General features: G+C 40.8%; 1 protein-coding gene and 1 long non-coding RNA gene across 3 annotated transcripts in view; both read right to left on the bottom strand.

Annotated features, from left to right (window-relative positions):
- The window catches only part of LOC310767251, a 124,628-nt gene that overhangs the window by 55,658 nt on the left and 51,973 nt on the right, over positions 1–16,997 (bottom strand). The gene's annotated exons all lie outside the window — the stretch shown is intronic.
- RNF144B (ring finger protein 144B) overlaps positions 1–16,997 on the bottom strand; it is a 69,789-nt gene that overhangs the window by 52,474 nt on the left and 318 nt on the right. Inside the window, exons 2-3 of one of the 2 annotated variants that reach the window (XM_083624043.1) lie at positions 15,831–15,950; positions 13,868–13,965 (exon numbers count right to left, since the gene is read on the bottom strand). Coding sequence is in view for 1 of the 2 variants with exons in the window: in XM_083624040.1 (XP_083480166.1) it covers positions 13,837–13,852 (16 nt within the window). In the remaining variant the exon portion in view is untranslated. Of the gene's footprint in view, positions 1–13,836; positions 13,966–15,830; positions 15,951–16,997 lie in introns of those variants that run through there. The other variant, XM_083624040.1, reaches the window with a different exon arrangement.

The raw sequence follows: 16,997 nt of genomic DNA, 5'->3' as shown, positions 1-16,997 counted from the left end.
CAGTTCAGAAGATCTTCAAAGGTTCAGGCAAGTCTTTTTCCACCCGACCCAAAAAAGCCAAGGACTGAACCTGGGACCTTCTGCAAGAAAAGCATGTGCTCTACTACTGAGCTACAGCCCTTGCCCACTTGCTTGGGTAGGAATGATACAGAGGCTCATTGCCCACTAAACATCTCCATAAGAACATAAAAAGAGCCTGCTGGATCTGGCCAGTGGTCCTGCATCCTGTTCGCATAGTGGCCAATCAGATGCCTGTGGGAAACGCGCAAGCAGGACCCAAGCACAAGAGCACTCTCCCTTCCTGCAGTTTCTATTTAGAAGCATTACTGCCTCTGACTATGGAGGCAGTGCATAGCCATCATGGCTGGTAGCCACTGGTAGCATCATCATCCATGTTTTTGTCTATTCCTCTTTTAAAGCCATCCAAATTGGTAACCATCACTGCCTCCTGTGGGAGCAAGTTCCATAAACTGTGTATCTCCAATGTATGTCCATGATTCAGGACAGACTATGGTCCCAGGAATAAACATTTCTCCATTTTGGTTTTTTGCCTTAAGACCTTTCACATATACCCCCCTTAACACTCTTTTCACCATTTGGGTGCAAAGCGACACATTTTGACCACATGCTCTACACTGGGCATAACAGAAGCACTTGATACATACACTGCATACTCACACAACACATATTTGCTTCCTGGGTGGAAAATCTAGTTTCCGGTCTGCATGGATATGCAGTACAAAATATAGGTGTGTATCAGTGCCTAACTCCGCTAATGATTAGTGGCAAACTTGCTTCTCCGCAGTTCAGAGCAAAGGATGAAGCCTAGTAAGAATAATCCCTTTGGAATGTTGTACCTCACACCCAATACCAAAATGCTACATTCCTGAGATTAAGATAGCAGATTCAAAACAAGCAGGGCGGGTGGATCACAGATACTTTCACTTGTACTGAAATACAGACCTTTTCCTTTTCCTTTGGCTGCCACAGCTTATTTTTTGCTCAGGTTCCACTGTATCTCTGTAGATACAGTGTTTTACAAAGGACAGTGTACAGTCTTCTTAAGCTGCATGCTTACTTTTGGCATCTGCTTACCATCCTGCACTAAACACAAGTAATAATTTGACCTACAAAGCGGTGCTTAAGACCACTGCTTAAGGCAGAGCTTTCCAGACTGTTCACGTTGGTAGCACACGTTTTAGACGTGCATCATTTCGCGACACAGTAATTCAGTTTTACTAGCAAACTGGAGGTTAAACTAATCCCTTTCCAGCCCCGGGAAGAGCATGAGGAACATTCGCACGACACACCTGCACACAGCAACCAACACACTAACTTGTCACGACACACAGTTTGGAAAGCTCTGGCTTAAGGCATCCACAGATAAAATAACCTTGCTGCAACATATCCAGCATAAGCAGAGTGCATTGTATAGCTTCAGGCAGAGATGACCCCAAACACTTTGCTGCTAGAGGCAGACAATCCACATGGTTCCTCCCCTACAGTAACACAATCCTGCAGCAGGTCAAGATTCAGAGGGTTTCCACTTACCTATGCCATACCATCCAACTTTTTCTGATCGAAAACCAGGACACGCATCTCCAGGGAAGTGTTCCCAGGCACGTCACATGACTCACGCAGCACTCTCGACCCCCCAAAAGCATTTCTTTTACAGGGCGCAATCTTCTGCTTTGTCAAAAAACACGTTTTGAGATTGCACTGCATGAGATTGCAGTCCAGAAAAAAACAAAAAACGAGAGCACGGCATGAGAACATGTGATATTGTGGCACCCAAAATGGCTGCCATGATCTCAAGCAAAAAAAAACAGGATGTCCCATTTTTTCCGGGTCTCTTGGCAGGTGTGCTATGCCCACTGAAGTCCTGGTCAGGCAAGCCATGCATGAGTAGGCCAGACCAGGCCCTCCTGCACCATATACACTGGCCTGAAGCAGGGGAGGGTTTCATAAGCCACAGCCCCATTGTCTCAACTGTACCACTGGGCAGTGTGGGAGGGGCGCACTGAGAAAATTTCTAACTTCTTCAGCACATACTGCTGTTATGTGCTTGTATTTGGTCACAAAAAAAGACACAGATAACTTGATTTGTTTGGGGGTGTTGTTTTTCTTCAGATATAAGCCAATTCCTTTAAATGTCATTTATGCAATCACCACCACCCCTGGCATTTCAAAGTCCAGGAAGGAATCGCAACCCACAATGCCAAAATCTTACTTGTGAGTAATTTCTTGGCAGTCAGTACTAGTTACATGTCAGCGTTTTCCATCTGAAAGCTTCTGTTAAGACACAGGGGCGCTTCAAAACATAACATTTTTCCCACATAGAAAAAGAACTTCTGGTAGGAAGATGTATGAAATATATATATAGCCCCGATCATTTTTCACTATATGAACACACTGAGTGGGTATGTGCAGATGCTTTGAGAAGATGAATGCATGACCCCACTATGCTTTCATGTGCAGATCTACCAAGAGGCATGTGGACATGACTGGTGCTATAATGTGGATTATAAATCAGTACCTGTGCAAGCAGTGTTGGAAGCAAGTACTGAAAGAACTACAGGATCAGCAATCACACTAAAAAGGTAAAGGTAAAGGACCCCTGGACGGTTAAGTCCAGTCAAAGGCAACTATGGGGTTGCGGCGCTCATCTTGCTTTCAGGCCGAGGGAGCCAGCATTTGTCCACAGACAGCTTTCTCGGTCGTGTGGCTAGCATGACTAAACCGCTTCTGGCACAACGGAACACCATGACAGAAACCAGAGCACACGGAAACACCATTTACCTTTCTGCCGCAGCGGTATATATTTATCTACTTGCACTGGCGTACTTTTGAACTGCTAGGTTGGCAGTAGCTGGGACAGAGCAACAGGAACTCACCCCGTTGCACAGATTCAAACCACCAACCTTCTGATCGGCAAGCCCAAGAGTCTCAGTGGTTTAGACCACAGCGCCCCCTGCATCCCAATCACACTAACATGGGGCTAATGGCAACAGGTGATTTTACAGCACTGGCGCAGCTATGGCTGGACATGAGGGCCAAAGGCGAGCAATCCACATAGCTCAGCCCCTCCCTAAAAGTGACCACCCTGAAAGGGGCAGATTAGCAGTAGCAAACTGACACCCAGCCCACTTTATTTACTGCGTTTATATCCTGCCTTTTTTCTCTAAGTAGTTTAGGATGGCACACATTAAACCCCACAATAACACTGTGAAATAGGTTAGGATGAGAGGTAGTGACTCACCCATATTATATAAATAACAACAACAACAACACAAGGATTTGAGTTTCTTCACGTCTGTGCCCATGGTGGGTTGTGGATTCTCTCTTATAAAACATAACAAAGGTGTCTTCCTTTTATAATTCAGTATACAAATTAAATATATTTAAGCATTTCTCCTGATCTGCTTAATCTATTCCAGTCATAAACATAAGGTGGTCTCGTAGAGTTTTATCATTCTAGTTCTATAATTCTAGGAAAGTTCCTTGTAATTTGCAAAACTAGATTTGTTTTAATAAACAGACAACTACCGTAATTGTTGCCGGGCTGGGGGTAGGGGTTTGGGGAACTACTCAAACAGGTTTAACAAAGAAGCCTGCCAAACAAGAACAAGATCAAACACATTATTACCTGCTAAAAGGATGCCTGAACAACTTTTTGAGATGTGACTGTTGCATTTGAGGGAACTTTGTAGCTGCTGTGAACTGGTTTAAGCAAATTGCATTGTGTTTCGCCTGGTGTCCATTAATGCTGCAAAGGTGTTATTCCAAATAAATGGAAAATATTACTGCTCAGTTATTTTAAGAAAAGTTATGTTATGAGAGAGCCAGGAAGACTTGAGTTCAAATCCTCACTCTGCCATGAAGCTCACTGAGTGAGCATAGACCAGACATTGCTGTCTCTCAGCCTCACCTACCTTACAGGGTTGCTCTGGAAATAAAAATAAAGGGGAGGCAGCGTAAAAGCTGTCTTGAGTTCCTTGAAGGAGGAATATAAATGTAGTGAAACAAATAAAAGAAAAATGTTCTGGGGGGGGGGGTGATGAATGGAAACTATGGTCCCATTATTAAGAGCCAGCAAGGGCCTCTGCTTTCCTTACTAGTTTTTATATTATTTTATTTATATTTTCTCTTTGTAAGCCACTTTGAAGTGTTTGACAAAAGTGTATTAACTTTATGCAATAAAATAAATATTTATAATATGGCTTTCAGGACAAGGTCCAACCTTTTCTTTTTTAAGATGGCTGAGGGAAGGCATGGTAATTTTATAAAATTGTGATAGGTGCGGTGAAATTTTCATACAGTCATAATACTAGAACTTAAAATCAATCAAGTGCAATTAGCTAGAAAGAAGGATTCCGAACAGAAAAGTAAATGTATTTCCTTGTACAATGCATAATTAAGTCACAGAACACATTAGAGAAAATGCAAACCCTTTTGCTTTAGGAGGCTTTTGCTCTAGAAGGCTTAGTTTGGTCAGAATCGTGTATACGCTTCCAGAGCTAATTCTTAAATACATTACTTCTAGTAAATGAGCAACCATAGCCACTAGAGGGCCATGAAAATTTGTGTCCCTGGCTTTTTAGACTCGTCTACCCATGTGCTATCTGAAACCAAAGGGGCTCATTGGTTGCCAGATATGAAATTTTTTTTTCAGCTCTCCTACCCCACTAATTCTTAAAGAAATGGGAGTGCCTGATCACCTCATCTGTCTCCTGAGAAATCTCTATGTGGGACAAGAAGCTACAGTTAGAACTGGATATGGAACAACTGATTGGTTCAAAATTGGGAAAGGAGTACGGCAAGGCTGTATATTGTCTCCCTGCTTATTTAACTTATATGCAGAATTCATCATGCGAAAGGCTGGGCTGGATGAATCCCAAGCTGGAATTAAGATCGCCGGAAGAAATATCAACAACCTCAGATATGCAGATGACACAACCTTGATGGCAGAAAGTGAGGAGGAATTAAAGAACCTTTTAATGAGGGTGAAAGAGGAGAGCGCAAAATATGGTCTGAAGCTCAACATAAAAAAAACGATCATGGCCACTGGTCCCATCACCTCCTGGCAAATAGAAGGGGAAGAAATGGAGGCAGTGAGAGATTTTACTTTCTTGGGCTCCATGATCACTGCAGATGGTGACAGCAGTCACAAAATTAAGACGCCTGCTTCTTGGGAGAAAAGCAATGACAAACCTAGACAGCATCTTAAAAAGCAGAGACATCACCTTGCCAACAAAGGTCCGTATAGTTAAAGCCATGGTTTTCCCAGTAGTGATGTATGGAAGTGAGAGCTGGACCATAAAGAAAGCTGATCACCAAAGAATTGATGCTTTTGAATTATGGTGCTGGAGGAGACTCTTGAGAGTCCCATGGACTGCAAGAAGATCAAACGTATCCATTCTTAAGGAAATCAGCCTTGAGTGCTCCCTGGAAGGACAGATCCTGAAGCTGAGACTCCAATACTTTGGCCACCTCATGAGAAGAGAAGACTCCCTGGAAAAGACCCTGATGTTGGGAAAGATTGAGGGCATAAGGAGAAGGGGACAACAGAGGACGAGATGGTTGGACAGTGTTCTCGAAGCCACTAATATGACAACACATACTTCCTGCATTCAGATGACTTTGGAAAGAATAGCATCCAAGTGTGAATCATCTCTACTATAGGCAAACTCGCGGACCGGTAACCAAATTGTTTAGTCCTCACACAAACATACATTATTCTAGATACCTTTTAAGGATTTTATGCTAATAGTTGCTGCTCTTGTGAAACTCCATGCAATTCCTTTAACCTTTGCACTCTTGCTGGTAGGTATAATAGTAGGTTTCTTTTTCTCTCCCCGCCCCCCCCCCAACAAATTCTTCAAGTATTACTGGCAACCTGCCAGGAGGATTCCCTTTGAACACATCTGTTGCACTGCTGAGACTTACATGCTCCAGGTGCTGCACTTTGATTGGCACCTGCGTTACAAAGCAATTCCTAACCATGTCTACTCAAAATGTAAGTTCTACTGAGTTCAATGGGGCTTAAGATTAGGGCTGCCTCCTTAAATCACACCACTCTATCCATGAATGTGGTTGAGGACAGCAGAAGCAAATCAAACAAAGCCAGAAGAAAGAACCATGATATGCACTCAGGATTACAACCCCAGATAAAAAAATAAATGTGTTATGGTCTCTGTGCCTGCTTTCTATTTTTCTCGTGTATCTGTATATGAGATTATAAGATTATTGAGCACATTGGACTTCTACACATCCTTCCTACAGGTTTGGGCACGAGTGGAAGGAGAGCAAGCTTCTCTGTGTGTATGAAAGTAATGGGGCTGGAGCAGGAGCAGTTCATTTCTGTTTACCCTCCTGTGGGACCCGCAGAGAGGTGAGGACGTCTCTTTCTCTCTCTTTATAGGGAGACAGCTCATTAACTAATGCATGATAAATAATTTGTGCACAGCAGGTTCATTAATTTAACATGGAACCATCAGCAGAATGTAATTACAGGGTCCCAAGGTCCTAGAGATGCGCTAGCAATTGCAGCCACCCATCCATTAGGCAAGTTAGGCCTCTGTCTATAGCAGAAACGCCACACGAAAGACAAAACCACCCCAACGACTTGTTTTGAGAGCTAGCGACAGGTTTCAGGATTAGCCAGGATGATTCCCACTCCCATGCCATGCAAGGTAAAGTCATCCCTGGCCTGTGAATGCCCCCTGGTATGAACACAAGCAGAAACGAATTTGACACCAATGAAGCCGTGAACATATGGGTGGGGTAGGGCGAGGTGTGAAATGCACTGGAAAAACCTCACTGTACTCTAAGGTGGTAGGTAATATGAACACACCCTGCGATACGAAGGAAACTTGGAACCCACAGCAACCAGGAGATGGCATAGAAGTCCTGGATTAGCTCGATTGAACTAGAATATCTAACAGCAGGTTTCTGTTCTCCCTAAGTGCATTTGCTTATAGCAATGGTTCTCAAAGGGTGTGGCACGCAACACTGGTGTGTCAGGAGAGGGTGGCAAATGTGCGGGAAGATTCAAGAACAAGAAACTTTTAAACGTTTCAGTGTAACATAGCATAGCAGAGTATCGTTTTTCTTTTCTTTTATTTGCAGAATATGGATAGATACCTTTTCAAAATGAGAGCAAGAGCATCAAGTGATACTGCAAGGACACACCGCTCATTGACTTTGTATGCATACTTAAGAGGCTTGTTTATAATTATATTTAGGTAATGATTCATGTTCTTATGTAGCTGCATTGTTTTACACTTTCTGGATGTCACATGACCATATTATAAATTAGTTGTGTTCTGTGTTATAAATCAAGCACTGCTGGGAGTTTCTTATTTTTGTTTTCCAATGTATTTCTTCTCAGTAAAAAAACTGGTGTTGCATGAGCACATTTTTATACTGAAAGTGTGGATCAGAGAAACAATTTGAGAACCACTGGGTTAATGCTATATTTTAATACAAGCAGTGAATTGTATCTTCACTGAATTCTTTACTAAATTGGTATGGGATTTTTTTTTTTGCAAAAGGATTCATTACAATTCTATAATTGCTTACTGTGCCGTAAGTCCCACTGAGTTCAGTCGGCCTTGGTTCTACTGTGCATAGGATTTCAGTCTTTTAAGTAGTTGCAGTGCTTTTTTCTGGGGGGACGCAGGGGGACACATACCCCTAAACATTTTGTGAATCTAAGTTTGGCCTCATTGAGGGGCAGTATTTCAATATGAGTAGGAAAATGAGAGTACCCCTAAACATTTTGTTTTAGAAAAAAAGCACTGAGTAGTTGTAAACAAGCCCAAGCATTAAGATGTCACTGTTGCTGTATTATAATACAAATAATCCCTCTAGTGTTCAGAGTCTATTAGTTCATAGCACAGACTTAACCAATATATTCTATAAGACCAACAAAGCAGGTATAACTAAACCTAAATCATGGATAGCTGCTCAAAACAGTTTGCCTATATCCAAGTAACAATAAATTAACAGATTGTTTTTGTTTTGGGGAATGGAAATGTGTTTTAGGGATGATCCATGAGATTAAAAAATCCATTGCCATAGGCTTTTGTAGTTGTGGATATATTTGCCCACAACTGTGGCAGCTATCTATGGTATATTGCCAACTGCCAGGTGTGTGTATAGTCATTCAAACATACCTGACAGGATTTATGAAAAGTATTCTAACTGTCATCCAAACTGTTTGCACCAATAAAGGGCAAGTATGTTCCATGGACAAATGGTAGCAAATGCATTGTCCTGCTGAATGATGGGATTCCCTTCCCTTTCTGCATATTGATTCCATGTGGAGCCAAACAGCCCAGAAGAGCAGTGGGGAAAACTCCATTCACTAGAAGGGGATGCAAAAGTACCAAAGTCTGCTAATTAGAAGAGAAATTGAGACATACATGATCAGTTGACTGCTTTCCGTATCATATTGCACTGCCATTTGCATTCTTAAAACTGTTCTACAAGACCAAAATCTCTTTTTAAAACACTGACAATGGTATTCACTTGTTTGGGTTATCAGTGCAGAGACTGGGAAAAGGTGCTAAGCAAGCGAAATTAGCCATTATACAATAATAAATATATTCACAACAGCAATAGGCCAGCCAACAATCTTAAATTTTGTTTATTATGCTACTCTAGATACAGATTTAACCTTCTTTGCTTAATGTTTACTTTTCCATTCCTTGAAATGAGAACTGCAGTAAGTGGTCTGAAAGCTTGCTACTTTCACAGTTGCGTCTTTGTGTAACACTGTACCCTTTTGAAAATATGCCAGGCAGTTTCTGTAGAACTTGCTATTTAAATGTACATTTTCCTTCGCCTTCTGAAGTCACTGGGTGAAATAGAGTTATTTCCTAGATTAGCAAAATCAGAGATTATATAAAGCTGTTCATTTCTAAACGGACACTAAAATATTTCTGTTTTGAAGACCCAAGTATTATATTGCTTCTGTATTTCTTATGTAAAGCTCTGTTTGCGGAATTTGCTTTATTGCAGTATATTTTGGAATAAATGAATAAAATAAACATAAAATTGCTGAAAACCAGAGTAAGAGCATCGTTTTAGTATCCAGTATGATTAATGTGTTGCAGAAAGTGGAAGCAAGGGCTTTTAGAGTAAGACCAAATCAATTTGGCTTTTATTCACATTATGATTCTTTAAGATACACAAGTAAAGTATATCTAGATTTTGCTTTTCTGGCAAATATCCAAAAGGGGAATCTGCAAACATCCTCTGCCATGGAATGATGGGCAAGGTCCAGATTCAGAAGCACATGACTTCTGTTTACTGGATCATATCTTCCAGGGTGGAACTCCCAGGGGACAGAACATTTGGTGATATAATAGGGACTGGGACTTCCAGAGCCCAACTTTCTGTGGTGTCATCAATCAAACTCAAAGGAGCAATCCTGAAGGTATTTGGAAGATATACTACCTATATATACTACTTGTGGGGTTACACTGTAAATCCTTTTGCAAATATGCTAGACCTTTGCTTGCAGACCCTGGACTCAGCTACTTTAGTCAAAAAAGCAGCGATTTGAATACATTATAAACATGCAACACCAGATGGTGCCAGAGAGCACAAAACCTTTCTAGAGTGTTTTTGCATAGGGTTTTTTTCTTTTCTTATTATGATTTAATTTCTGACTTATTTAAAGCATTTTTTCCCTGTATGTAGACCTCTGCGCCCCACCCCGACTCAGGTCATGCATGCCCCACCAATCTCTCAACACTAAATTTCTCTTCAAGTCTTGGAGTAATGTGTTGAGTTAACCTGTGAGAGGGGCTAGCACACTTCATGCCACCCACATGCCATTGTCTTTGCATTCGACCTCTAACTCACAGATCTTGTGAAGCTGGGGGCTTTCTGTACCTGCTACCCAATCATTTTAAACCCTGAAAACCCCCAAATCTCAAATGAGCACATGAGGCTCCCCACTCCCTCCACAAGTTTGAAAGTAGCAGAAAGACAACAGGGGATGATGTTAGTGCACTCAACTCCCATCCACCCCTCCTAGCATGTTAGCACACTATCGTGTCACCAGAAAAGGATTAGCAAGTGTGATGGAAGTTTAACTCAGGCTATAAATTTACTATACACACTTAAGCGCCAGTTACATTAATGGGGCTGATTTCTGAGTGAACATGTATAGAATTACGCTGTAATACAGATGTACTTTTTGTGGACCTTCAAATGAGGATTAAAAGTTGCAATAATAATAACAACACAAGGCCCTTTTTGCTGAAGGAAAAGGCCAAGCCCTTTTGGCATATGATCTGCACAGATAGATCCTAGTCAACGCAGGCTACATGCCTTTAAAACTGAAATGACATGGATGGAATTAACATGGGTTTTTAATAAGGTCAGAAAAAGCTGCCATGCCACAAAAATCTGATCTGTTTGCTTAATTCCAGTAGACTCAAGGAGTGTCAGGAATTCCAAGAGGAAAATATGTTGTGGTTTCACTAATGCAGGCCACCTCAAACCAAGGAAATATGGGGATCCATGAGTTTCCAGTATTCCTTATTTTATGTCAGGCTGGTTAAATTCACATGTACAGACTCCATATAGTATGCCGACTACAACTTGAATCTGGCCAGGTGTTTTGTATTTTTGCAACTCCAACTTACAGCTGGTATGCTATGCCTAGGAGTTGACATGTTGTGAGAATATCACTTCAGCATACACTGTCATTGAAAATAATGGATGTTCCTTCAATACAAGCCACATCTATAGGTCTCCTCAGTTGTTCACTGAGTGTTTTGCATCCACCAAGCTGACTAGGAGATTTATTTCCTAATCCCTTTATTTCAAGACAACAGAGTTGCCATCCTTTTAGCTGGCTCTACTGCAATACTTTTACCTATAGCATAATATGCAAGGACTTTGCTGGGGAACCCTTGCTTATGTCCATGAAGGGGTGGGAGGGGAATCACCTGTTAAATTTCTTCTTGTCAAGCTGCTGGTAAAGGCACAGCTTACTTCCTCCAAGAAAGAAGATTGGTTCAAATGTTGCCCTTCCCAGTGAAGCTGCTGGGGAAAACCCTTCTGCTGCACATGGTAAGGGCATCACAGTCACATTGCGAAGTTCTAGCTGGCATGTTATTTCAGGGTTCTTCCTTATGCAAAGTGTCCCTTTATCTCCTGTTATTCAAGCCTATGATCTAAGTCCATGACCCAACTTACAGCATTCCCATTTGGATTTCAGGGTTAAACTCCCAAGTGGGAAGAGTTCAGTCTGCTTTCCTCCAGGAGATACTGGGTTTACTATCTTGTGTGGGGAACACAGCTATTTATTTGGACGTGTGTATTCAGTCAGCTGAATTGTTGAGTTCATGTCCTGAAATGGTGGTTATATTTATGCTTTTCAGTAGCTGCAAAGCATATTCTTTCATACTCTCATACTCTTTCATTAGTCAGTCGGAAGAAGATATTTAGGCTGGGCTTCTCTCCTCAATTTTGCTGCAATTATAGGTCAAAGGAGGCCCAGTTTTTTTGTTGTTCAGCAATTAATCGTCTTACATCTGCACAGTAACAAACCCTGCATTTCATTACTGTTTAGCAACCCCCTAAACTATATAATCATCATTCAAAGAATAGGAGAGCATTTATCCTTGCTTATTTTAATGTGCTACATTCTGCACTGTTAAGTGAGCAAGATTTCAGTTCTTGACAGGTTGTATTTGTGAGGAGCTGGAGTAGAACCTGTTGACCATGTTATGCTGTACTGTAGCCTGTGTAGTGAGAGAGGTTAATTCTCCCTCTACTCAGAACTCCCCTGGGAATATGTCCTGATTTTGTATCATTCTGTTTAAGGGATGTTTCCTCCAGTGTTACTGAGAGGGTTGGAAAAACAATTTCTGACTTCAGTGCAGATTAGGAAAAGCTTTCTATTGGCTTCAGAGAGAGAGAAATGTGTGTTTGTATTTATCTGTTTTTAATTGTTTTAATGAGCTATATGTTTTCTTTCCATACCAAATTTTATTTGCCTGTGACCACAATAAACAATTCATTCATTCACATTTGCGTTGTGCTGACCAAGCATGTGAACCAAAGTGTATGTGAACTCCTTCTTGACACAACACCACCGTGTGGATGTTCATATGATTGTGCTGACTTGTCTGGTAAACCCAGTACAAAGAATAAATTAGGGGAATTAGAGAATAACCATTGACCTGACCAAAATTTTACCATAGTGGACTTTAAATATCCTCTTGATAGCAAAAAGAAAAATATTCTCACTTTGTTTCTTTTAGATGGAAAAGGATTTGATACCTTCCATAGAGTAGCCTGGATAGTTAAATATTTGGCAAGTTATAGGAGCGTTGAAAAATAAATAAAGCAGAATAAGGACAAAAGTAGAGGTTCAGTGAGATTAGAGAAAACCTTGCCCTATGAACAGCAGGGAACAATGGCTGTGTTTGCCACAGATCCTGTATTTCCAGAAGAAATTAGCATCTTATCAACCACGCAACAAGAATACTGTTAATGGCAGTGGAAAACTGGATTTTTGTTAATGACTGTTAAAATGTATCGTGGGACTGTTAAACATATCATGCGATTCAATTACTTCCTTTTAAAAAATAACAGGAAATAGCCTCAATTTTGCACATAAAAATAAAGAATATAAAAATACCCAGTTGAATAATAGCAAAGGGAACATGAATGAAGCTTGGATTGAAAGCCGTGAACAGAATAGAAGCCAAAAAGCAGGAACCCAAATGAATACAGGGAGTGGGGATGCTATTTTAGCATAGGAAGCCTAGAGAACAACCTACCAGATATACCAGAAGATCTGCCTATCAATAAAAATACACCAAAGTCCAATTAATTGAATAGAACCTTACTGGAGAACCCATGGAGCCAAGTAATGTTTCAAGAACTGCCTTCTGGAGCCAGCCATCATGTTGACATGGAGTCATTGCAATGCAATACCCCCAATACCCAACTCATACATTTGCCCCAGAAGGATACCACAATCCTTACAACAATCCTGTAATATTAGGATGAGAAAGAGTGGCTTGCCTAAGACAAGTTCTTGGCAGAGCAAGATTTGAGTGGGGAATTCCTGATCTCATTCTGTTAGCCACAATGAAACCAACATTCTTGTCTCAACAGTTCTAATGAAAATGAAAACTTCTCCACAATTCTGAAAATGTGTGACCCAAGAACTACATAACAAAAATAAACAGCTAAACGGGAACATGTATTTTTGCATGCTACAACAAAATATAAATTTGGAAACTATTATCTTACATGCCATTACACTCCAGAGAAGTCATTTGTTTCCCCACTACAAACCTGATTTAAGACTAATGTACAGTATGCATTTACTTTGTTAGATGTTAGGGTAGGATAATAGTTTGCAAGGAGATGGCTTGGTCTGGAAAATGTTCCAAAATGTATTTAACTTGTGGAGATCCGCGATGTCCTGATTAGGGCTGCATGAACAACTTTCTGGATCTCTTTAACTCAATGGCAAATTTTCACTAACTTCAACTGAACCACAAATTTTTACTGTGTTTGCAGACTGGCAATGCTATGTTAATGGGTGTAGCCGCTTCAAGAAAACTGTGGTAAAAGAGTAACTGATCCTCTAGAAGGCATCATGCCCAACATGCAGAGTTGAACTAACACACACACACACACATCTCATCACCACAAGTATGAAAGCAATGCCTCGCCATAATGGTATAAAGCTGATGGTATAAAGCTGAAGGAAACTTGCAGGCAGAAATGTTCAGGAGACAGAAGATTAAATCCACAGTATGAATGACAATATATAGGAAAAAGCCTAATATTTACCATTGTCCAGATGCATAGAGTGGAATCTCACCTTTCTCCTGTGCTTTGGCAGTTAATAGAGTTGCAAGCAGTCCAGGATTTCTTTTCACTGGTTACAGCTTGCTTCTTCTTTCAGAAATGCAGCCATTTCTTCCATGCAGCAGATAAAGAAACCAATGACAGCTTCAGGTAACGTCTCAAAAAATCTCTTTCTGCAACTACATAGTCCTTTTTAAACTCTTGTTTGCCTTCTATACTCCCTTCCACCCTAACTTATCACCCTTCTATATTTTCCAAAGGAGCTGCAGTTCAGAATCTGCATACCTCAGCAGTCTTAGGCAACCTATTACTGGGATTTCTTTGCCACATATATTTGGTTTGGGTAGTGAATAGTGAAATTGCTTCTCCAGCAACTGGCCTAGTCTGAAGAGGGGTTTTACAACTGTAACGGTCTGCTCACTGCAATTGATACAGGCAGTTTGTGTCAGAAGGCACCACCTCCTCCTCCTCCTCTTCCTACAAAAGGCAAATTCATTCTGCATTTCAGGAGTAGAGTGTTAGAAAGAGTCTGTCTCTTAAGGACTGCCACGGCTACTGTGTGTTGGGGTGTGGAATAAGGAAGCTCAACCTCAAAAGAAAGGAATCCTGTGTACTCACTGCATTTAATATATATCCAACAAATATTTAATATATGGGTACTCATAAGAACTGCACAGAAAAACAGAGTGGACCTGTAAAACATAGTTATCTCTGTTTTGAAATAAAAGAAACAAATCTGAAATATTCTTTGTCTGTAGTTTATAAATATAACCAGACTTACAGAGGAATATTATTGTAGTGAATTCACAGGTGATTTGATACAAATAAATGTTTACATATTTTTTACAGGCAACTTTCCCAGAATTAAGAGCATAAAGCTTGCAGGAACTTTAACATAAAAGAAGCCAGCCACTTTTTGGTTTAATTCATATCATGATTTGCACACCATACAAATACATAATTACCGTAACTTCAAAATGCTATGAAGACTGATGCCATTGTATGAATCCAGCCTGGAAGAGAGGTTAGCATTTCTGATCCATCAAAGTCAATGAAATAAATACCATTCTAATGTTCTTAGATGCAACAGCAATCCATTATTTGATACCCTGGCTCGTCAATGAACCATTAGAACAAAGCAGTTCTGAAAGCTTAGGCATAATGGAAAACTGTGGTTAATTCCAAAGCAAAGGCTTCCGGATCTTCCCCTTACATGTGCAAGGGACAAGGGGGGAGTGTGCGAACACAAAGATTGTGCAGGCTCATTCTTATGTTTTGCAGCTATGACTGAACTAGACTTGTGTCTTATTATGTGAGACCAGCAACGTAACAATATATTAAGTCTTTGTATCGTGATTTTAAACTTTTGTTTCATCACAATACTCCTCAGTCTTTGAAGATGTGATATCATAATTATTAGCTTAGCTTTTTATTCCACAGTACCTAATCACTATCAACTGTCCTTTAGGCAGAGCTCTATTTACAGAGTTGCACGCTGGCATTCAAGATAACAGGAGCCTCTATCTGGAATAGTTCAGTTTTAGATTTCAGTTTAGTTTTTTACATACCCATCTTGATGTGTATTTTGCCCTTTGGACTGGAAGGAGGAGATGGAGGTCAGTGGAATTTTCGCTAGTGTGTGCTTGATCCGTCAATAGTTAGAAGTAATATTTATTTTTAATTACATTTCTATAAACTTAGTGGATGTCAACGGAAACAAAACACATTTATTCCAACAATGAGAAATGTATCTGTTGTTCTCTGTAAGACATAATTCACCATGAATGGAAAGAATAACTGTTTCTAACAGCACAATCCTATTCGGAGGTGTGTAGTTCAGAGGGACTTAATCCTAGAAAGTAGGTATCAGAATACAGTGTGAATGGAGCCAAGTTTCATAGGTTTTATTATTTAAATAATAAATATTACAAAGAATTACTAACATGGTTTTTAACATGACCACTAGCCCACAGTACCTCTTACAGACTTCCTACAATTCTGCTGAGGATATTTCATGCATCTGTACATATTGTAGAATCTTCCATCTAATCTTACTTTTGAAGGCAGGGATATTGAAGACTGCATCATTTTGACACCTGTAAACAAAAACACATGTGCCCAAGAAGATCAGACACACTCAGTGACATACATTGCACACAGGTGCATTGCCTTTCATTCACCCAATAACTTACCCATACAGTGGTACCTCAGGTTAAGTACTTAATTCGTTCCGGAGGTCTGTACTTAACCTGAAACTGTTCTTAACCTGAAACACCACTTTAGCTAATGGGGCTTCCTGCTGCTGCCGCTCCACCAGAGCACGATTTCTGTACTCATCCCGAAGCAAAGTTCTTAACCTGAGGTACTATTTCTGGGTTAGCGGAGTCTGTAACCTGAAGCATATGTTACCTGAAGCGTATGTAACCCGAGGTACCACTGTATACTATATCAATTCTACCCTGTTTCTCTCTTGTGCTCCCACCTCTCCTCGCGAGTCCATTTATTGTAGTCTTTTAATATTGAAACGAAGGTTTTCAGTGGAAATATGTTATTAATATTATGAGTCACACTGGGGATTCTGGTAAGAAAGCAGTATACAAATCTAAAAATAATTGATTCCAATCCTGAACGCGGCTGCAGGATATTTTTAATGTATTTTTAATATTTTGTTGAAAGCCACCCAGTGGCTGGGGAAACCCAGCCAGATGGGCGGGGTATAAAGAATAAGTTGTTGTTGTTGTTGTTGTTGTTGTTGTTGTTGTTGTTGTTGGTAGATTTTACAGATCGGTGGCAATATGGACACGGGGTTTTCTCTCTATGCTTAGCGCGCCTGAGCTGGCAGAAGAACCAGAGCTCTCATTGGGCTGCACTCTGGTCCCTTTCCCCTTTGGTAGTTGAAAACGCGCTTTCGTCTTGCGGCCGCTTAAAAAAGAAAAAAACCATTCGGACGGGCCCCCCAACCACAGAAGCAAGCATGCTCGAGGACGCCACCATGGAAACTTCCGAACCGCCCCCGCCCCCAGTTTTACGCATGCGCCGTGGAGCTTTTCCCCTGCCAAACACAAAACCTCCCTTTCACCCAGTTCGCGGCGCGAGGCCTTTCCTTTCTGCCCGTCACTTTCTCAAAACCCCGCCTCACACGC

This window comes from Podarcis filfolensis (assembly GCF_964270895.1).
Source record: "Podarcis filfolensis genome assembly, chromosome: 7".
NCBI classification, from domain to species: domain Eukaryota; kingdom Metazoa; phylum Chordata; class Lepidosauria; order Squamata; family Lacertidae; genus Podarcis; species Podarcis filfolensis.
The sequence above is the reverse complement of the archived record's forward strand: the minus strand, read 5'-3'. Positions and strand labels throughout refer to the sequence as shown.